At 38.5% G+C, this 23,693-nt stretch overlaps 2 protein-coding genes across 3 annotated transcripts; both read left to right on the forward strand.

The window, feature by feature from the left end:
- Positions 1-5,945: 5,945 nt before the first annotated feature.
- Positions 5,946-9,502, forward strand: LOC109160617. The gene is made up of 5 exons (XM_019308894.1): positions 5,946-5,973; positions 6,375-8,357; positions 8,884-8,976; positions 9,073-9,180; positions 9,240-9,502. Exons 1-5 carry the CDS (start codon positions 5,946-5,948, stop codon positions 9,500-9,502), a joined length of 2,475 nt encoding a protein of 824 aa, XP_019164439.1.
- A 7,467-nt stretch (positions 9,503-16,969) lies between these two features.
- LOC109160623 (violaxanthin de-epoxidase, chloroplastic) lies at positions 16,970-20,120 on the forward strand. Of its 2 annotated transcripts, none has more exons than XM_019308906.1 (3): positions 16,970-17,464; positions 18,357-19,817; positions 19,887-20,120. In XM_019308906.1, exons 1-2 carry the CDS (start codon positions 17,171-17,173, stop codon positions 19,662-19,664), a joined length of 1,602 nt encoding a protein of 533 aa, XP_019164451.1. In that variant the 5' UTR covers positions 16,970-17,170; the 3' UTR covers positions 19,665-19,817; positions 19,887-20,120. The 2 variants fall into 2 exon arrangements, with proteins under 2 accessions (XP_019164451.1, XP_019164452.1); XM_019308907.1 differs by having other exon boundaries at positions 18,357-19,805; positions 19,874-20,120.
- The last annotated feature ends 3,573 nt before the right edge of the window (positions 20,121-23,693 follow it).

Consider the following 23,693-nt stretch of genomic DNA (forward strand, 5'->3'; position numbering starts at 1 on the left):
AAGAAGCTCTAGGCAATTCTCACGATCACGGTCGATCATGGATGAACTCCATGTCGTGAAAGTGAAACCAATTATTTCTTTCATTAACATCAACAAATCACTATCTTTCTTTCATCTTGATCAACTCAATTAAGGAAAGGCGTCGAGAGCGAAAGCTTTGATGTGAGGCTGTTAGCCTCAGTCTAAGGAGTGCGAGATGTTGTGACTTTAGCACTTTCAGATCCACAGTGGGCATCTTAGGTGGTCTGGGAGTCACATCCCATTCATATATAAGTCTCCTACGTCTTTAAGGATACATATTCTTTTAGTTTGAATACGATCAGCGCCATCCATCTGTAGGGCAAGACTGAATCCCTACAGATGACTCAATGTAATGAAACATGTAATGTTTCCTTTTCGCACAATGACTCAATCCCAACTGACCTGGAGACAAGGAACGACTATTGAACAAACCCTTTTCTTTTTGACTCGTTTCTTTCTCTTTCTCTTTACGACGCCTATCACCTCAACTGCCATTCCTCAGGGATTCCAATTGAAATATGAACTGAGGACAAAAAATTTTAGTATTTATGTTCTCCAATCTGACCAATAAAGGAAAATGATTAGACTGATGCTTTGGGAGGTGAGACACAGAGGAACTCTAAAACATTTCTCTCCAAGCCAGATTGCAAAGAATCTAGTCAAGTCTAGCAGCACTCAGAGCGTTACCCCCTACCCCAAGTGATAATACCCCATGTCAATCAAACCATGATAAAAAATCCAGTCAACAAAACCAGCACTACGTCTATTAGATATTCGGCTATTTGAATTGACTTCCGTAGAAACAGAAATTATAAAGTCCAATATATATATATATATATATATATATATATATATATATATATATATATATATATATATATATATGTATATATGTATGTATGTATGTATGTATGTATGTATAGCACGAAAAGGACGTAATTTTGGGGATGTTTGCTTTTTAGGACAATGACATTTACGGATATGCAAACTTTAGTGAAAGTTCGGTTAACCGATCGAACCAAAACATTTCGGTTAACCGTTCGTAAACCCAAAAACTTCCTTTCCATTAATGGTTAAATAATTTAAAATTTTTCGGTTAACGGTTAATTCAGTTCGAAAATATCGGATAATCGAATTAACTAAACGGTGTGGACTTTATAATTTCTGCTTTTATGTTTTTAATATTCGATGTTATAATTTACACAATTATATATCGATCTAAATATTCTTAATATAGTGTAATAAATCCATTCCATGCAACACATGAGTGAAAATACTAATAATAATAATAATAATAATAAAAGTAATAATAATTAAGAAAGAATAACAAGGGTAAAATGTAAGATATAAATAATCTAACTATACTGAATAATAATACTGAATAATAATACGAAAAACCTGACCTCGTAAAGCGGAAGCCATAGTCGTGTTGATCTCCAGCCACAGTTGATCGTATAAGCGAAAGCGAAGCGATAATTCGTAATATTTTTTTAACAACAGGCTATTACTAATAGTGAATTACTGTTCGCAACAACAATTTGGGGTTGCAAACAGTAGCACCTTGTTGTTGTTCGTAGTCATAAATTGCTTTTGCAAATAATAGCTTTTTGCTTGATGCCTAGCAGCTGAATATCAAGTATAATGTTATACACACACACACACACACACACACACACACACACACACACACACACACACACACACACACACACACACACACACACACACACATATATATATATATATATATATATATATATATATATATATATATTGATGTGGGTGAAAGAGCTATATAATAAGAAGAATTTTATGATATATTATAACATGTTTTCTAAGAAAATTATAAACGATAAGAATCGAATCATTGAAAGTTTGTAAAGATGTATTCAATTTAGAATTTCAATGACTTTTGTAGACTTTTTAAAATAAAAAATTAATAAAAGTTTATGAATGTTTTTTATAAAGACTTTTATAAAGTCATACAAAGTTTTAAAAAGTTTTGAACGACTCTATGAAAGTCAATAATTTTTTTTTTTAACAAAAACAAAAACTATATATCAACCTCAAAAGGAAAGGGGCAAAAGCCTTACAAAGTCACTTGGTCCAAATGTGACCAAGTTGGCAACAACTAAAGGCCTAATTAGCCTTAGATACAACAACAATAAAAATTTATTAAAATCTATCATTTAAAAAGTCTTTAAAAGTCCACAAAAGTCATGATTGAATACACCCCCTAAGAAAGTTTCGTAATTCTGAACAAGTTAATAAACCTAAATACTTTTAAATTATACTTTATTAATGTTAAAACTAATTATTTGATTATTTTAAATTTTTGTAGACATTTGAGGCACAGCCCTACTCAACGAATGAAATAGATGAGATTCGTGAGATTTGGGCAAAATATTTTTGTGAAGAATGCTTATAAAATTTTTGTAGGTAAACATGTTGATTTAGATATTGTTGTATGATGCCATATTATTGATTTGTTGTTGATGACTAATATAATTATGATGGAGTAGTGTTAAATATAATGTTTTAACTCTTATTTAGTTAATTTTAATGTATTGGTACTTATATGTGTTTATTCATTAATTTAGTAGTGTTACATTGATTAATTGGTAATTATGTGTTGATAGAGTTTGGTGTAGTGTGCACATTTGTAGTAAAGTGTTGGTGTGGTGTAGTTGATAAAATTAGTGTGGTGTAGTTGATATAATCGGTGTCGTATGGTGTAGTTCAATCCATATGATTAATATTAAAGTGTTGGTGTGGTGTTCTAAAGTGTTGATGTAGTGTGTTTAGAACTTTGAAGTGCGATAGACAGTGGTGTTGACAGTGTTGAATAATGTTGGAATGTATAGAAAAAAAAATTAATAGTTTTATCAAATAAATTAAATATAAAAAAATTAATCTGTGTCTGGTCCTAGATTAGACACAGATTGACACTGATTGTATTTAAAAAAAAAAAAAAAAAAAAAAAAAAAAAAAAAAGAAAAAAAAAGACAATCTGCGTCCGATCCTGTGTAGGATCAGACGCCGGTGTTACCTCAGACGCAGATTGTCCAACCAATCTGTGTCTGTGGCATATGCGTCTGAGGTACTTCAGACGCAAATAATCCTTTACTTCAGACGCAGATGACTCATTCTGTACTAGTGATTGTGGTTACTAAGTTAAGGGTCTAATCAACTTGGTTGGGATTGCACCACCTACCTTGCTCAATTTGTTGTTACCTTTAGTGGAGCATCATGGACATATCTTGGTTCCATTGCTTTGATGGTCGTCATGCGACAAATGTTGGGATCATGGAACAAATACTAGGTTGGTCTTATTGCTAAATATCTCCATGCATTTTGTTCGTTCTCTGCTATTATCTAAATAGAATATTAGTAGAAGTATTTTAATATATTTGTGTTTCTTGGATTTCATGTACGTGGTTTGATTATTATCTTAACTGCATTGTTATATTTTTCTATGTGTTTTATAAACAATTCAGAGCTTGTATAGATCGAAAGTGGCAATTAATGAAATTGGTGAGAGTGTGATGGCTTTTAATACCAACTACAAAAGACTTCGGGGCATTTTGGTGTGTAAGAAGTAGTCAAGGTAAGTCCAAAGTACACTATGGCCATGTTTTAAAATAATTAGCTTGTCAATCAATTTTAACTTATTTGACCACTATTAATTGTTTGACTTAGTTAAAAAAAAATAATATAAATTTTTGGCTAATTAGCTTTTTGTAACTCCAAAATGCTAAAATTCAAAAAGTTACTCAAAACAACTTTTTCAATTAGTTTTTTTGAGAAAAGAAATTATACCAAACCGCTATCAGTTAACAACTAATTTACCAAACAACTTTTTACAATCAGCTAAGGGGGCTAATTTACCAAACAATTTTGGGCTAATTTACCAAACAACTTTTTACAATCAGCTAAGGGGGATGTTTGGTAAATGGTTGATAGCTGATAACTGATTGGTTTAGCTGGTATTTGATAGTTGATTGTGTTAACTGGTTTGACCAGTTGGTTGTATTAGCTGATTATAAAAAAGTGTTTTGGTAAATTAGGTAAATGGTTGATAGTTGATAGTTGATAACTGATTGGTTTAGCTGGTATTTGATAGATGATTGTGTTAACTAGTTTGACCAGTTGATTGTATTAGGTGATTATAAAAAAGTGTTTGGTAAATTAGTTGTTTACTATTAGCTTATTGCATGTAAAATGACCTTTAAGGGTATGAGTATATTACTATTATTATTTACTATTAATGAATTTATTATTATTATTATTATTATTATTATTATTATTATTATTATTATTATTATTATTATTATTGTTGTGAACAAAGAAAATTGAATAAATTTAGTAATATTCAAAATTCTGGTTACATGTCAAATATCAATGGGGTGTGGGTACAAGTTTCTGGATGATCCTCTGATTCTTCAATTGGATGCCTTGAACACCCCACCATTAAAGGGCCTCCGGGTTTAATCTTCAAAGAAGGGCTTGTATATATAGCTTGTTCTTCTTAAAGGGCCTCCGGGTTCAAGCCATCCGGGTTTAATCTTCAAAGAAGGGCTTGTTCTTCTTGAAGGGCCTCCGGGTTCAAATGGCTTGATCTTCAATGGAGGTTTGAATCAACCTGCATCAACATATGGAGGAGGAGTTTTTACTTTCAGGATCACATTTTTATTGTGATCTCTGAATAAACTTGATGTTCTTTTTATGATTTTTCCTAGGATATCTAATTACATAAAAATAAAAGGTCCTATTTATAGCTGTAGGATAGAAGAGTTTTGATAGATTCAAACTCTTTTGATATTATCTAATTAACAAATTAGATAATATCAATATTATCCAAAATATTTTAAATATATTCAAATATACTAATATTGATAAATAATCAATATTAATCAAAATTTAAGTTTCTACAATTATTATTATTATTATTATTATTATTATTATTATTATTATTATTATTTATTACTATTGAAAATTTATTATTATTAAATGAATAAACCCACAATAATAATAATAATAACAATAATAATAACTATTGTTTTTTTATAACTATTGTTATTTGTAGATTGTAATGAAATTTCCACATGAAAGTTTTTTTTTATTGATTAATAATTTTTTAGTAATAAACTAAGTATCAGACAAAATTTAAACTTGTAGTTACATTTCACTTTTCACTCAAGCCGACCATATAGTCCAAGGGGGCGTGTAGGCCGAGGCTAATGCAAGGCAATCGTTATGTCATAGAACCGTGTTCACCATTCATGTTGAACAAAATTTCAACGGTAACAGTGCACCGTTATCTTTTTTTTTTCTTAATTAATCGCATGACTTTTCTTCTTCATTTTCACATTTCGCGGTTTCATTTTCTCTTCGCGCAAGTTTCTTCAACATTCATAAATTATGAATGTGCAAGCATGTATTTATGAATGTGGAGTTATGAAATTATGAATTTTCTTTTATGAGATTATGGATTTTCTGTTATGAAATTATGAATTTCCTATTATGAGATTATGAATCTTCTGGTATGCGATTATGAATTTTCTGTTATGAAATTATGAATTTTCTGTTAGAGCAAATTACAAAAATGGTCCCTCGACTATGTCAATTTCACCAATTTAGTCCTAATCATTTTGATTTCTCTAATCAAATCCTCCGACTATCAAAATTTAACCATTTTAGTCCTCCGGTGACTTGGATGGCCAACTTCCGGTGATGGTAAGGGTAGTTTAGTAACTTCGCATTTATTCCCGCTGAATCGTAATATTTGGCACTTTAATTCACCAGAAGCTTTTTCGTTAGTCAAAATCCCAAAGCTTTGTCAACATAAACCCTAGCAGTCGAATGTGCGCGAAGTAGAAGGCGAAGCATACGAACTCCTGTCTGAAGTTCGAAGAAACAGAGTAATGGCAACTGATGGTGGAAGCGGAACAAGTATTTATACTTTGCAGATCTTGCTTTATTGTACTGCGGAAAGAGACTTGGTTTATTGTACTATATTTTCAGTGGGGACCATATACATATGAATTTCCGTAGTTGTTAATGATGTACTATGTCTACCTGCACTATGCAATATGAAATTAATGGGGACCATTGTGTTGTCTGTGCATAAAAGGGGAGCAGTGTGTTGAGTAAATGGGGACCAGTGTGTGAGTAAATGGGGACCAGTGTACTTTGTTGTAGTCAGATTCTATTTTGTAGTCATATGGGAACCATGTGCTTTTACTTTTATTTGTTAATTTGTTGTCAGGCAGCATGTTTAAAGTGGTTTTACTTGCTTTGTTTAAACAACTTTTTTATTGTTATTGTTTTCTGTGTTATTATATTATATACAGGTTGTTATAGTTTCCCATTAAACCTAAGGCATGAGGAGTATGATGATGATGGGGGTGAGGAGTATGTTGATGATGGTAGTGAGGAGAATGATGATGATGTGGATGAGGAGTATGATGATGATGGTAGTGAGAAGTATGCTGATGATGGCAGTAATGTAGAAGATGATATAGAGTTTGATAAATGCATTGATGAAAATGTGGAATTTGGAGGGGTTGTAAGAAATAATGAAGAAACTGAACAAAGGAGAGTAGAAACTATTTTAGGTGAAAATGTGGACTTATCTGGTGATAGGGAAGTTCTGGAAAGTGATGAAGAAGTCCAAGGGGATGTGTGGCAGGCTGGTAGGCCTAGAGGTCAAGATAATGCTCCAGTATTATGGATTGAGAGGACATTCACAACTAAAAAAGATTTTAAAGGAGCAGTTTTAGAGTATGGAATAAGAAATGGGAAAGAGTTGAAGTACATCAAGAATGACAAGGTCAGAGTTGTAGCAATTTGTACCCATGAGTGTTGCAATTGGAAGATCACATTGAGAAGAGTGCCAGATGAGGTGTGCTGGAGGGTACTAAGTTTCAATGATAACCATGAAGGTTGCACATGGAGTGAGAAGAATAGACTACTGACTTCTTTAAAAGTAGCAAATAAGTGGAAGAAAGAACTTAAAGATAACTCCAAAATGACAATGCATGAATTCAGGAAAAAGATTTGGACTTCTGGGCATTACAGTTTGAGTTCTAGACAAGCCTATAAGGCAATGACCTTTGCTAAGAGAGATATTAAAGGAGAAGCTGAAGATAACTTCAAAAAAATATGGTCTTACGATGCTGAAATCCGGAAAACAAATCCCATGTCAAGATTTTTTATTAAGTTAAGTGATGATGGAGGCATGGAAAGGCTTAAGAGAGTATACGTGTGTTGGGAAGCTTGTAGGGAAGGTTTCAAGTATTGTAGGCCATTAATTGGTGTTGATGGTTGTCATCTGAAGGGTAGGGTAGGTATGCTACTGACTGCAATTTCAATAGATGGGAATGAAGGGATTTTTTCACTTGCATATGCTTTTGTTGAAGGAGAGAATAAAGACAGTTGGTGTTGGTTTCTAAAGTTATTGCAGAGGGACTTGGAAACCATTGAAATCAATGAAAATAACCTAACATTTATGTCCGACAAGCAAAGGGGTTTGATACCAGCTTTTCATGAGGTTTTTCCTAGGGCAAGTCATAGATTCTGTGTCAGGCATTTACATGGCAATATGAGAGTGGTAGGTTTTATTGGACAACCAATAAAAGATGCATTGTGGAAGGCTGCTAGAGCAACAACAGTGAATACCTTTACAACTGCTTTTAGGGAGTTAAAGGATCTGGATGTGAAGGCATTTGAGTGGTTGGCAGATAAGCATCCAGCAGAATGGTCAAGGTCACACTTCAACACAAGGGCTCAATCAGATATGCTGGTTAATAATATCTGTGAAAGTTTCAACTCCATGATCCTTGATGCAAGAGAGAATCCTTTGATCACTTGCTTAGAGATTTTAAGAAAACAACTTATGGTCCGGATTTATGAGTGTAAGACTAGGGCTTCAAAATGGCCTGGACCTATATGTCCAAATATTGTTAAAAAACTAGATATTGTTGAGCAACAAGCTGGGTCCTTTTGGTGTTATCAAAGCAGTGAGACTTTGTTTGAAGTCATAGGGCCAGTGGATCAACATCAAGTGGATTTGGGAAGACATAGTTGCTCTTCTAGAAAGTGGGAACTAACAGGGATCCCTTGTAGACATGCAGTCTATGCAATTTGGAAAAAGTATGGCAAAGGACCTGTTTATGATTATGTTCATCCATGTTATTCGGTCCAGACTTATAAGAAAACTTATGAAGGTTGTATTCATCCAATTGCTGGACCTGATGAATGGCCTATCATTCAAAGGGAGCCACCATTGCCAGTTTGCCACCATTATACAAAACACAAGTTGGAAGGCCTAAGAAGTTGAGAAGGAGATCTGCTGGAGAGTTGCCAAATGAAAAGAAAACATATAAAAAGAAGAAAAAAGCTGAGAAAGAACCTCTAAAGCTAACTAAAGATGGTGTTCATGTATAAAGGAGTTTTGTGAGGCTTCATTGCACACATTGCAAGCAACCAGGCCATAATAGCAGGACTTGTCCTTTGACAAAAAAACAAGCAGGTATACATTCTGTTATAAGCTTCTTTTCCTTAACTTCAAAACTAATTGCTACTCTATGTTTCACAAAAAGCAAGTAACCCAGAACAACAACTTGGTGAAAGTAGTGCTACAATTGAGAATCCAGTGAATCGGAATCATACTGCAGCTAATGAAGTCAATCAGAATCATACTCCAGCTAATGAAGTCAATCAGAATCATACTCCAGCAAATGAAGTCAATGAATAGAATGAAGTCAATCTGAATGATTTAGGTAATTAATTGTTTGTATTTCTAAACTGAATGAAGTCAATTAGAATGAGTTGTCAATTAATTGTTTTTTTACCATGTAGTTGACATAGAGATTACTAATGGATGTGAGAATGAAACTGATGTGAATGAAGTTGATCCATTGTTGGAAGAAGTGAATGATTTCACCAATTTAGGTAATAATTCTTTTGGAGTGGTTAATATAAAATGTTGTCAGGCAGCTTAATTCTTTTTAGTTTTTAGTTTTTAACTTTTATTTTTTATACAAGTAGATGATACATTGTTGGATGAAGTGGATGGAACTGATGTGAATGGAGCTGAAGTGAATGATTTCACCAATTTAGGAAATAATTCTTTTGAAGTGGTTAAAATAAAATGTTGTCAGACAGCTTAATTCTTTAATATAAATTGTTTTAACTTTTATTTTTTATACAAGTAGATAATCCATTGTTGGACGAATGGGATGCAATTCAAATCCCATGGGAGGTTTTTGATAACACACAAGAACCACCATGTGATGGCACAGAACCAGAAGAAGCAACATCAGAAGGCTATGCTAGAGGACCCCCTAAGGCTATGTTAAAGAAGGGAAGAAAACAGAAGAAAGCATTGGGATCAACCAGGAAATACAAGACTAGATCTACATCTATGTTCAAGAGCAAGTTCCATGGGAACTCTAAGGAGCCAATAGAAATTGAGTAGGAGTATAACATTATGTAGCTTCTTTTTTTTTTTTTGGTGATCATAACTACTCCAAACTGTGGCTTTTTTGTTGGTTGTTAAGTGTTTTGGCAGTGAACAACATTTTGCTAGTAAATCTATGTTAAGTGTTTTGGAAGTGAACAACACTTTGCTAGTAAATCTGTGTTTTGACTCTTCTTGTTAGTTGTCAATTAAACCAAAGTTCTATTTTGGTAGTGAACCATTTTGACTCAATAGCATATTCAAATAGACAGCTCTCTGCTCAGTACCATTCAATAAACTACACCAATAAACAACATACCAAGTTAACATTATAAACCATACCAAACCGAGCACACAAAACCATACAAAAACATAGTAGACCATTTTAAGGTTCATAAACATAGCAATCATTTCATTGATTCAATTCAAGTTAACATGTTACAACATAATATCAAGCCAACATTTTAAGCCTCTTTTCCCTAACTTCAACACTAGATACAGATGACAAAAAAACACAACATTGCCAACACTAAGATTACAATCCAAACGAACAACAGTTTAAGAGTAAACTTCCAATTCACACTTGCTTTGCCATTCATTCTAGTATTGCCAGCTACCCTAATTTTCCTTCTCAATGTCTCATTTTCTTCTTCATGTCGATTTATTCTTCGCAATAATCCTGGAATTATTTTCTTCGACCTTGAGCACATGGGAGGATCGAACCATTTAATAAACCTACATCCAAACACATTGCCTTGTACAAAAAAAAAAAAAAAAAAAAAAAAAAAAAAAAAATCCCTGATTTTCACATTCGAACTTCAACAAAAACATGGTTATCGAAATTCCCAACTTGGATTAAAAAAAAAAAAAAAAAAAAAAACTTACATTTGAACGAGAGCATTCCCAATATCTTCTCCCAGGATTATCATTTGTCTGCGAAGTTTTCAGATTCAACAATTGCCCACAATTACAATTAGGAACTGATATGAACTCACCGTAATGATGAACCCTCTGATCTGATTGGCAGGAAAAAGACGACCTATCGCCCATGTTGGAGACGAAGAAGCAGTGTTGTTGGTCGGAGACGTGGAGAGAATCGCAGACGGAGACGAAGAAGCAGTGTTGTGGCTTCGTTGTTGGAGTTGTTTCATCAATTAGGTTTCTGGCAGTGAACAACGAACAAATAGCCGATGAACGGAGCATAGTGAACTTCCAATAATATCCCTCAAAATATGCCATCCAAGTCACCGGAGAATTAAAATGGTTAAAATTTTAATAGTCGGAGGATTTGATTAGAGAAATCAAAATGATTAGGACTAAATTGTTGAAATCGACATAGTCGAGGGACCATTTTGGTAATTTGCTCTTTTCTGTTATAAGATTATGAATTTATAGAAAATTCATAATTACATAACTGTAAATTCATAATCCCATAACAGAAAATTCATAATTTAATAAATGTTTTTCTTTTATGCGATTATGAATTTTTTGTTATAAGATTATGAATTTACAGTACATTCATAATCTCGTAATAGAAACTTCATAATCTGAACAAACGCGCGCCGTTAACAGCACATTAACTAAAAAAAAATTCTGTAAAAACGATGTCGTTATGGTGAACACGTTTCCGGGGCATAATTCTGTAACGTCCCTTTGGGGCTTATATAACGTTCAGATTAAGAGGTTTTGTGATAAGCGTAGTTTACAAAAGATGTTCACATGAATACATTAGCGAAAATGATATTATATGGATAAACCATTAAGCCACAATGGTACAAAATTAACAATGATAATTAAGCGTTTTGTATTACAATATTTTTAAATAAGTTAATACGGAGTTATGATAGAGAATAGACATGCATTTTGAGTTAATTGACAAAAATAGACTAAATTTGCAATAACCAAAAAAAATATATTTAATATGAATTGCAACAAACAAATAAGTAAAAAAGAAAATGAAATTCTAACTTAAATTGCAAATGGTCTTTTCTTCTTTGGTTAGTCCGCTACACAGTACACACTTTTATGGTGTGTTTGGAAGATGAGGATACGATATATCTGAATGAATAATAATGAGTCTGTACATGAGTATATATAGTAGTGAATAGTAAACCTATTACAAGACGAATACTAATAATAATAGGTAACGAACACTAATTACTAATAATAATAGGTAACGAACACTAATGATGATAGAGTCCTAATACTCCCCCTCAAGCACAAGGTGGACTAGCAACAACATTGAGCTTGCCACATAGAGTAGAGAAACGCGGACCAGGGAGAGCTTTAGTGAACACATCAGCGAGCTGATCCTTTGTGGAAATGAAGCTAACCTGCAACTCATTCTTCGCCACTTTGTCACGAACAAAGTGGTAATCAATTTCCACATGCTTCGTACGAGCATGGAACACCGGGTTGGAACAGAGATAAGTCGCACCCAAATTATCACACCAGAGAGTGGGAGGAGCAGCCAATGACACTCCAAGCTCGTGCAACAGAGAAACCAACCAGGTGACCTCCGCAGACACATCAGCCAGAGCCTTGTATTCAGCCTCTGTAGACGAACGAGCAACCGTGCGTTGCTTCCGACAAGACCAGGAAATCAGATTGCCACCAAGAAAAACCGCAAAACCACTAGTAGACTTCCTGTCAGCTGGATCACCAGCCCAGTCCGAATCCGAAAAGGCATGAACCGCAACAGAGGAGGAAGGACGAATAAAAAGACCAAAGTGCAGAGTTCCTTTTACATGCCGCAGAACACGCTTGAGCATAGCCCAATGCTCAGTGGTTGGAGAGTGCATATGCTGACAGACCCGATTCACGGCAAAAGAGAGATCCGGACGAGTAACAGTAAGATACTGTAGAGCCCCAGCAAGACTGCGATACTGCGTGGGATCCGCATAGGGAACCACAGAATCAGAAGAAGGTCGGGACACAGGAACCGGAGTAGCCAACGGTTTACAGTCCACCATACCTGCACGGCTCAAAATATCTCGCATGTATCGCTGCTGAGAAAGAAACAAACCACCATCCTTGGAGACCGTCTCAATGCCAAGAAAAAAAGACGGAGCACCCATGTCACGAATCTTAAACTCCGAGGCTAAGTCAGTAAGAAGCCGAGTAACACACGAAGCATCAGACCCCATAACAAGGATATCATCAACATAGACAAGCAAATATAAACAAATAGAGGCACGCGTATAGATGAATAAAGAAACATCAGTCTTGGAGGGTGAAAAACCAACCGACACCAAGAAAGCATGCAACCTATTGAACCACGCTCGAGGAGCCTGCTTAAGACCATAGAGTGACCTCTGTAACAAACACACATCATCCGGCCGTGACTGGTCTTCATAACGGGGCGGCTGTCTCATGTAAACTGTCTCTGCAAGATTACCATTGAGGAAGGCGTTGTGAACATCCAACTGCCGAATGACCCAACCGCGAGAAACGGCTAAAGAGAGAAGAAGCCGTACGGTGGTGGGTTTGACAACAGGACTGAAAGTCTCAAAAAAATCTTGCCTAGCGACTTGATTGAAACCCTTTGCGACCAATCGAGCCTTGTGCCGCTCAATCGTGCCATCGGCCTTGCGCTTCGTTCTGAACACCCATTTGCACCCCACAACGTTCATGCCAGGTGTACGACTAACCAGACGCCAAGTGTGATTCTGGAGCAAGGCATTAAACTCAAGATCCATGGCCTCACGCCACTCCGGATACCGAACTGCCTGAGAATAACAAGTCGGTTCAGGAACAGTCATAAGAGCCACATGCTGCGTCGGTCCTTGAGAACGGGTTGCCATGACATGAGACCGAGGCTGAACAGGCTTCGCCGTACGGCGGCCTCGCTTGGGCGCAGTAGGAGCACCCGAGACCGCCCCTTCCGGAGCCGTAGCAGTCACGGTGCGAGAATCTGAACCAGCTGCGGCAGCCCCGGAATCCGCGTCCAACTCTGGATGAGGATCAGGTCCAGTGGGACAAACATCGGAGCCAACACCAACCCGAACGGCACCAACACCCCACGGCTCAACCGGGCGAGAGCTAGAGACCTGAGAAGGCATAGAAGAAGCAAACGGATATACGGTCTCATCAAACCGTACATGACGACAAATGAATACCTTGTTAGTAGCAGGATCTAAACAACGATAGCCACGAAACGAAGACGGATAACCAAGAAACACACACGGGGATGACCGATACTGCAACTTGTTACGATTGTACGGGCGCAACAGAGGATAACAGAGACAGCCAAACACACGTAAGAAGGAATAAGAAGGATTAGAATGATGCAAACGATAATGAGGACTGACATTGTCTAGAACTCGAGTAGGCATTTTATTGATGAGATAGACCGCAGTCTCAAAGGCATAATCCCAATATCGCTGTGGAACCGAAGCCTGAGCCAAGAGAGCCAGACCCGTTTCCACAACGTGACGATGCCGACGCTCAACTCTACCATTCTGCTCATGGGTATAGGCACAAGATTGCCTATGATTGATACCCAAAGAGACAAAAGTACGGTGCAACCGTTTATACTCTCCCCCTAAATCAGATTGTATAGAGACAATCTTACGACCATATGAACGCTCAACTAGTGACCGAAACTGCTCGAAGATAGCATACACATCAGTTTTTAATCGCATAGGATAAAACCATACATAGCGTGTGTAGTCATCAACAAACAAAACAAAATAACGAAAACCACTGACAGAAAGAAAAGGCGATGGGCCCCAAATATCAGTATAAATAAGCTCTAAAACATGCGACGTAGTAGTATTGACACGAGGCAAGGGAAACCGAGATGATTTCCCAAGCATACAAGCACGACATGACACCGAACTATTACTAAAACTAGAACCAATGGAACACGAATTCAAAATCTGTCGCAAGACACGAGGATGAGGGTGACCCAACCGACCATGCCAAACGTCAGAGGAGACACGCGAAGCCACTAACGCAGCGGGACTCGAATGAGAAACAGGCCAAGAATAGAGACCCCCCGAAGCCTGCCCTCTATACAGAACTTCCCTGGTTGAACGATCTTTCACAAAGAAACAATCAGGGTGAAATTCAAAGAATACATTATTATCACGGGCAAACCGTTGCACGGATAATAAAGACGCAGAAAGCCCAGGAACAAAAAGAACATCAGACAACCGAAACAGTGTTTTAGAAGAGGCTACCGAAGACGAACCAGTACCAACAATAGGTAAACACTTACCGTCACCAACACGAAGATGATCCGGACCGTTATAAGAGACCGTCGAGGACATCAAAGACGGATCTGGGGTGGCATGGTTCGACGCACCAGTGTCGGGAAACCATTGCTGAGTGCTAACCGAAGCCGCATCATCCACAGGATACGCAACATGCGCTCTCGACCCCGGAGCTCCATCGTACCGGCGAAAGCACGAAGCGGCCGAATGGCCCTCGCCGGAGCAGATCTGACACTGGACAGCCCCGGCACCGCCACGACCACGGCCACGCCCTTTGCCGCGACCACGGCCGCGGTTGCCGCCTCCACGCTGCTGCCCGCCCGAACGGCCTCCACCTCGCTGAGCCGCCATGGCGACCGGAGCAGCAGCAACATCACCAGCTTCATCGGCACATATAAAAGCCTGCGAAACAAGAAAATCGGATAGCTCGGGCAGAGACACCGGAGCACCCCTTCTGAGCGACGCCACCAAAGGACGATATTCGGACCGCAAGCCTCGGAATATATACATATTCTGATCCTCTAGCGTCACCGGACGGCCGGCAAGCGCTAAATCCTCGATAAGCACCTGCGCACGGCCAAGATAGTCCGGGATCGAAGCATCCCCCTGCCGTAATCCTTGCAACTCGCCCACCAACCGGAGGGCACGAGCCCGTGTAGTCGAACCAAGAACCTGTTCGATTGCCAACCACAAATGCCGAGAAGTGGACTTACCGATTGCGAGGTGCATCATCTCGTCGGACAAGGATGAGATTAATAAGGAGAGCACGGCCTTATCTTGACGGAGCCATGCACTCCGAGCAGCGGAAGACGAAGCCGACGAAGGCACGGCAGGAACAGCTCCCTCGGCAGGCGGCACGGCAAGCGCGGTGATCGGCGGACATACCGAAGTACCATCGACAAAACCCAACAACCCTTGTCCATCCAAGAACGGAAGAAGCTGAGTACGCCAAAACAAAAAATTGCGGGATGTCAACTTGATGGAGACGAAGTGATGCGCCGAAGAGAAAGACACCCCCGACTGCAGCGGTGCAACAAGCGCGGCCTCGGAAACGGTCCGTTCAGAACTACCAACAGAGCCGTCATCAGATCCGAGGTGCGCCATTAGAGAGAGGAGAGAGAAACCTGCTGATACCAGATGAGGATACGATATATCTGAATGAATAATAATGAGTCTGTACATGAGTATATATAGTAGTGAATAGTAAACCTATTACAAGACGAATACTAATAATAATAGGTAACGAACACTAATTACTAATAATAATAGGTAACGAACACTAATGATGATAGAGTCCTAATATGGAAACCCGGAAAATGATTTCCAGAAATCATTTTTCGGGTTTTCAGTGTTTGGCAAGGAGAAAAATACTAAACTCAATAGAAAATGAAGTTTGGTCAATGGAAAATTGGTGCATTTTTCCGGAAAATGACTTCCCTTTTTTTTTGAGGGGAAGTCATTTTCCGTTTCTTCTTCGGAGAGCACAGAGACCTTTTTCGCGACATTCACCACGCCGTTTCCTTCTTCGCGACATTCACCACGCCGTTTCCTTCTTCGCACAAAGACCGAACTTCTTCTTCACACAGAGACCGACCTTCATCTTCGCATAGAGATCGGCCTTCTTCTTCGCATAGAGATCGACCTTCTTCTTCGGACAAAGATCGACCTTCTTCTTCGCACAGAGATCTACCACCGGAAACGTATGGTTTCCGACTTGGAAAGCCACAGATCTGTTTTTCCAAGTCGGAAACCAATCTGGTTTCCGGTGATTGCTTTCATTGCCGGAAACCAAACCAGTGTTCTGGTTTGGTTTCTGGCAATGAAACCAGTCCAAATTTTTTTTTTTAAATAAATTTATAATAAATTTATTATTTGGAATTTATACAATGAAGTCATATCTATTATATGTTAAAGATTTGAAGATTATACATTCCTAGACAAGCTAAATCAATGGTGAAGTATAAAATTTTGCAATTTTGCTCATTCTCCCTCATTTTCTGGAAAATAAACCAAACACACAAATACAGTTTTCTGTTGTGCAGTCAAACACCAGAAAGAAAAATGTTTTCTAAAAAATGACTGATTTTCCAACTTTCCAAACGGACCCTTTAATGTAAAATTAAATTAAAAATCCCACTTTTCTAACTTTCTAAACGGACCTTTTAATGTAAAATTAAATTAAAAATCCCATTTTTATTAGGATACCAAATTTCAGGGGTAGCATCGGATAGCAAAATATAATGTATATCGAACCCACGACAAGAGCCTTGAGCTCTACCAACTGAGCTAGCTAGACGGGCTTTGTTTTTAGATTTTAAACAAACTGTATAGAAACTCTGTGAAAAGGAGAAACGACATTATAGCTCTGCCATTCCGGCGGGCTTAACTGACGTGTTCTTCGTTATTCCAGAAGTCACTATAAATAAATACCCAGGCGCTTATCCCCTCCGGCGGGCACTTTTCCGGCGTCATGAGTCTCGACGTAGCGCCTCTTTTCGTTTGCAGAGCCGGTTTACTGAGGAAAAGCTGGTTCATACGAACCGCGAATCCGGTCGGCCGGGAACCCGCGCGGCTCACTGTTCCTTCGATTCTCACCGGGAGATCAGCGTGTGGTCGAAGAACGGTAACAGTTGCTGCTCTGAACGTGAAGGAGGGTTCCGTGACACAGAAAATTGCGAGTCCGGTGAGAATAGTAGCTCTTGTTGGCGAAGGTAGCGTCAGCCCTCTCAAGTCCGCTCCTTGGCATGACGTCTTGCTCCACACCGTGAGTATACATACCGTGATTTCCTTCCTATTTCGTATACTAACATTACTGCGGTGTAATATCTCTGTTTCACTTTCTGTATGTTATCAACTTCTAATCGTGTACGAAGAGGGAACTTTGATTGACTTGTCATCGTCTAAGAATAAAATTTTGCCAGAACAGAAGGACTTTCTACTCTTCACAATTTTGCAGGATTCTTATTGAGTTATTGGCACAATGGATTAGTTAACTGTGATACTGATATGTCTGTTCTAGACTTCTAGTCTGCTTATTGACCCCTTTTCATCTTTTCAATTTGAGCTAACTAATTGCCCCCATGTCCCTTCAGCATTTCATGGTACAGGCCACTAGGGATGGGCATGATACTGCAATTTCTGATTTTCCTACTACTTTGCCTACAGTTGCTTCTCTCTTGTTTGCTCTGCTGCATATGCACACTACAATAAAGAAAAGATTAAATACCATTTGGGGTACTCCGAGTATAGTGAGGATTTGCCACGTTTAGTTCTAAACGTTCAAATTGATCACCCGTGGTCTTTTGACTTTCAAATTGTTACCATCCATGCTCCTTCAACTTTCAAGTTAACCACTCATGGTACTTCAACTATCAAATTTTAACCAGTCCTGGTCCTTTTAAGAGGACCATGACTGGTTAAATTTTGAACGTTGACTATGGCTAGTTAAAACTTTAATAGTTGAAGGACTATTGGTGGTTAACTTAAAGTTGAAGGACCACGGTGGTTAACTTAAAAGTTTAGGACTAAACTTGGCAAAACCACCCATATGATATTAACTCATAAAGAAAATGAATTTGGAATTGAGAGTATGTTTTGTTTAGTGTCTAAAATATTTTGTAATTTGGTGCTCTTATAAGGACTATTTTTCCATCCAGGCACAGAGGTTGAAGTGGGTTGATGAACAGTATGAAATGCTTGTATTCAGTGACAACTTTTATCAATCTAATAATGAATATGCGAAACATGTTGCAGAGGAAGTTAGCAGAGCAAATATTTTGGTGGTTGTTGCAGTTAGAAATGAAGAATCAGTGAAATGGATTCAAGCAAATGGCCAATTTGTCCCAAATATTATATGCTTTGAGTCATCTGCAGCATTAACAAATAAGCTGGGAGGACTCGTTATTGAAGCTGAGAACAAGGGGAATATATTTAGAAAATTAGCTCCGATTTCTCAATTGAAGAAACTAGATGAATCTCGGGAAGTAGTCCAAACTGTGTCTGCAGCTTGGGACAGGTATAATTCTGATGACATACGGTTTTGTCTGTTAATTATAATCAATGCTTATATAGCCCCAGTTCCAATACTGAAGAACCTAAGAGCAAAAGGCTTCTCTACCTTGAACTGCATGTTGAAAAATTGTGGGCCTCAGATATTGAATTGCCTTTTGGATCCTAACTGTAGAAAAGCACTTCAGTGTTTGAACCAGTGCAGCCCTGTAGATCAGGTTTGCAATTACCGATGTATTGCTTCATATGAGAGTCCATACCTGGAAGAGTTCTCTCTTTGTGTGCTGCAGAAGAATAACTGTCTAGAGCTGGATGCAAAAATCCCTGAAAAACCTTATGTGCCTCCAATGGTAGAATTTCGAGGGGAGAAATTGTGTCATGAAACTGCCGAGGATCTTTTTGTGGGCTGGTTGGGGATATCAGAATGGAGTTGGCGCGTTGTGGCAGGGCAAAATCCAGCCTATGATCAATTTCCATGCCAGTACCAGTTGTTTTACAGAGGAAAAGCAAGGGGGTCATTTTGGTATGAGCCAGTCTTTCAGGTAAGGACACTCGAGGGTAGTCTGGTCTGGAGAAGGCGAAAGTACCGAGTGAAAAGAGGAAAAGTACCGGGGACATTTTACTTCAGTGTGTTGGATAATGGAGTGGTTTCGAACGAGTTCTGGACAATCATAGATGTTTCTGATGATTTCAGCTGGGGCTTGTTTCACTATAGTGGTGCTGCTCGAGTGGCAGGGCAATCATACTCCGGAGCAGTGCTAGTCAGCCCAGATGGTTCGTATCCAGATGAGAAGGAACACCAGACATTAGTCTCGGCATTGGATAGGTGCTGTATCAAAGAGTGGGAGCTATTCACGGTTGATAATTGTTCATGTCAAGATCCACCTCTATGGCTTCCTGAGGGATCTAAGTTACATTACAAGGTTGAAGTTCATAGTAAAAAATCATCTCTTTAGGGATCCACATACCATTAAACATGGCTGAGATGGTTCTTTAGTTAGGAACTTATTGCTGCTTGGCATTCACCAAAGCGATATCAACCAAATAGTCTGTTACTCCAATGGGCGTTCTTTACCTCACACCAAATGTTGTCCCAGGTATTACTGTAAGTAAGTTGCCCGCACGGGCTTAGCTCAATGGTTCACTAGATAGTATTTTGGAGAAGGTATTACTTTAAGTTGATTCATTATTTATTTATGTAAGTCCAATATGGCAATATGAATTTGACAGTGTTCTAGATACCTTCTCATTTGTTAGAGTTTGATCATAAAGTAAAGTAGTATTATTCCGCATTGTTGAGTACAGTTCTTAAAGGAATATAGTATAGGATGGTTTATTGTAATTTTTTTTTAAGTGATCTTATAGGCACAGTTTCATCCCATAAATTGATTAAGAAGTCATAGTTTAAGTCTCATTTGTCTTATTTTAGCATTTATTTATAGGTAATTACATTGAATAATGAGTTGTTACATGTTAACTGAGGAACTAAATCTACACTATTGAGAGACTAAACATGCCATTTTTTAAGTAAGAAAGAAATGAGTTGGTTGATAGCATGGTTGCAAAACTCGGCCGCCTAGGCGCTAAGTGGCACTGAGCCTTGCCGTTTTGGCCTAAAGGCGGCCAAAACTCGGCCGGCTGCCTGGGCGGCCTGGGCGGCCTAGGCGACCAAACTCGGCCTGGGCGGTCAAACTCGGCCGAGTCGGTCAACTCGGTCGAGTCGACCGATTTTGACCGATTTTGTTCGATTTTGACCGATGAACGGCTCCGTGGTTGTGGTCGTGGTAATTGAGAAGGTCGAAGTCGTGGCTATGTTCCAAAGTGCTAAATCTGCAACAATCTTTGTCATATTGCTTTACAGTGCTATAGGAGGTATTCATGAGCTACTAATCCTCAAGCAAACATGGCCTATTCTAATGATCTAGATGCTGCCCTGTTCGCTCATAATTGGTTCCCACGAAACTGGTGCCACTCGTCATGCCACTCCAAATCCCTCCTCGTTGCAATGAGTAGAAGAGTATACAAGAAACAACACTCTTTGAGTTGGTAATAGTTTGAATATTTATAGTATTGAGCATACTTCAATGTCTCATTCTTCACGTGTCCTACAATTACAAAATGTGTTACATGTTCCTACACTAACCAACTATCTCATATATGTCAAACGTTTCACCACTGATAATAATATTTTGTTTGAGTTTCACCACCTCATTTTTATTGTGAAGGATCTCAACACCAACGAACCAAATTCTGCTTAAGGCTAGGGAGAAAGCTTGAGGGATACAAACATCCAATACAAAATTCAATTGCATTCACTACATCCAAAGCATCTTTAGATGAGTATGTTTTTTCCTACGACTAGGCAACAGGGTCGTGTCCCGGGGCCGTGTCTGTAACTGGACTGGTAACACGGTCGTGTCTTCTCGCTGGCAGTGTTGTCGGCTTGGGGCATTGACAACATCCCATGGTACTGCATCCCGAGCAGAAACAGGATCAAGATGTATTTGCTACAAAAGAAAAAACATACTCATCAAATCAGACATTGCGTACAATAAAAATCTTTCCAGTGTTAAGTTTCAAACGACAATATCCCTGAAATAACTCTGGTAATCAAGAATGATAGATATGGCAAATCGAAACTCTATTTAGTGTTTGTTGTAAGGACGAAAATAAGGAAAACACAAGCAACTGAAGACACGAACGAAGGAAGGAACAATCAAAATTTTCTTTGTTGATGAGGGCATAGGGGCTCAGATTGTTTAGAGTTACAGAAGGCATCCAGTTAACAAGGTTGAAAAAATCGTTAAGCGCCCTCTAGGCGCCTGGGGACCGCCTAGGGCGCCTAGAGCGATTAATCGGCGCCTAGAGCGCCTAGGTGGCCGACCTCCTAGCGCTAGCGCCGATTAATCGGCGCCTAGGCCCGATTTTTGCAACACTGTCAGTTAATGAGGAAAACAACAATTTTATAGGCATAGGCCCAATACTTCGGAGGAACAAAAGATTGGGAAAGCAAGGTGAAACCAGTTTAGACAATGTGCCTATGGCGTCTTTCTATACGCTTATTTTGTTCATGTATGTAAGCACATGATTGGTCATGATTTATTCCAAGGCTGACAAAGAACTTGTTTAATTTTTTGTATTCCTCTCCTAGATCAGATTGAACGGCTTTAATTTTACATGAGAAAGTTCGCTCAACCAATGCTTGAAACCTATGGAAAATGTCATAGATGTCTGTCTTTAGTTTCATTAGAAATAACCAGGTATATCAAGAGTAATTATCAACAAAAATAACAAAATAACGATGACATTTATTACACAGAAGGGGGGATAACCCCCAAATGTCTGTGTAAACTAAATTTAATATAGCATAACTAGACTTTTTGACTCTTTCTAGTGGAAACTGTGAGGATTTCCCTAGTTGACAAACATATCAAAGAGAGCTAATGTTATTTAAGGACTTAGACACGGGAAAATAACATAGAATATTGTGTAAGGCTCTTGAGTGAGGGTGGCCAAGACAAATGTTGTCGAATGCCATCCTTTAAGACAAATGTTTTGGCCTAAAGGATGGCAGGGATATTGTCGTTTGAAACTTAACACTGGAAAGATTTTTATTGTACGCAATGTCTGATTTGATGAGTATGTTTTTTCTTTTGTAGCAAATACATCTTGATCCTGTTTCTGCTCGGGATGCAGTACCATGGGATGTTGTCAATGCCCCAAGCCGACAACACTGCCAGCGAGAAGACACGACCGTGTTACCAGTCCAGTTACAGACACGGCCCCGGGACACGACCCTGTTGCCTAGTCGTAGGGGGACACAAACATGTTAACACACAGCCTATCTCTCGATGAATTTAACACCTAAGCATCTTCTACTTATTCCTTCTAAGCCCGAACGGCGCCAACCAGTAACTCCAACTCAATGGACACATCCTATGGTATTTCACCACATGACTCGTGGCTCTATAGACTACATGTAACAAAGTTTTGGTTGCATGTGTAGAAGATTTTGAGCCCACCTACCACTCTCAAGTCATAAAGAGCCCTGAATGGTGAACAACGATGGACCAAGAGCTCAATGACCTACTGCATAACAACATTTGGAAGTTGGTTCCACCTGGACATGATATGAATGTCAGAGGATGCAAGTTACTGTTCCAAGTCTAGAGATGATCAATTGAACGTTACAAGGCTTGACTTGTTGCCAAAGGGTTCAATTAAGTTGAAGGAAAAGATTATTTTGACACTTCCAGTCCAATGTTCAAGTCAACTATAGTAAGACTTCCACAACTAAAAGCTGGCTAATCTGGCATATTGATGTTCAAAATGTCTTCCTAAATGGATACCTAAGTGAGTGTTTATATGAAGCAACCACCAGGGTATATAGACAAAGACTTTCCTACTCATGTTTGCAAACTGCAAAAATCACTCTATGGCTTGAAATAGCACCTTGTGCCGTCGTGCGTGGTTTAAACGTCTTATGATTGCTTAAATTTCAATTGTCTTTGTTATGAATGGTAAATATGGACAAATTGTGATTACATAATCTTAGGGATAGTTAGCATGATCATATGAATAGGATAGCATAATTGTAGGGATAATATTTCCTTTTCTATATTCTTCTACATGTATAAATAGTTGTATGTATCACTCATCATATATGAAATATAGCATTTTCTTCATGGTATCAGAACTAGGTTGAGAGAGAAGGAAAAAAGTCTATTTTTTTCTCTTTCCAGCATACTGTTCCGATACGGTTCTGATTGTCATACTCCGATACAGTCACCGCTTACCTAGGGAGGTGCGACGTCGTCCGACGACCTTGCCTGAAAAGTTTGGTGGCCAGAAACACAGTACGTGTGCCACACGCGCCGTCGGAACACTTCGTTGTCTCCTCACGCATTGGCGGGTGAGCCCTTCTATGGTGGCCGAATTTTATTTTATTTTATTTTTTTTTTGTCGGTTGCTCCTGGGTCACCTGG

The sequence above is a fragment of the Ipomoea nil genome, unplaced genomic scaffold, assembly GCF_001879475.1.
Source record: "Ipomoea nil cultivar Tokyo-kokei standard unplaced genomic scaffold, Asagao_1.1 scaffold2854, whole genome shotgun sequence".
Lineage (NCBI taxonomy): Eukaryota > Viridiplantae > Streptophyta > Magnoliopsida > Solanales > Convolvulaceae > Ipomoea > Ipomoea nil.

Excerpts from the sequence above, each read along its gene's own strand:
- LOC109160617 (XM_019308894.1), top strand. The coding sequence starts at position 5,946 with ATGGCAACTGATGGTGGAAGCGGAACAA. Across the intron at positions 8,358-8,883 it reads CAAGTTGGAAGGCCTAAGAA|TTGACATAGAGATTACTAAT; the intron begins GTTGAGAAGGAG and ends TTTACCATGTAG. Across the intron at positions 9,181-9,239 it reads AGTGGTTAAAATAAAATGTT|ATAATCCATTGTTGGACGAA; the intron begins GTCAGACAGCTT and ends TTATACAAGTAG.
- LOC109160623 (XM_019308906.1), top strand. The coding sequence starts at position 17,171 with ATGAGTCTCGACGTAGCGCCTCTTTTCGTTTGCAGAGCCGGTTTACTG. Across the intron at positions 17,465-18,356 it reads ATGACGTCTTGCTCCACACC|GCACAGAGGTTGAAGTGGGT; the intron begins GTGAGTATACAT and ends TTTTCCATCCAG.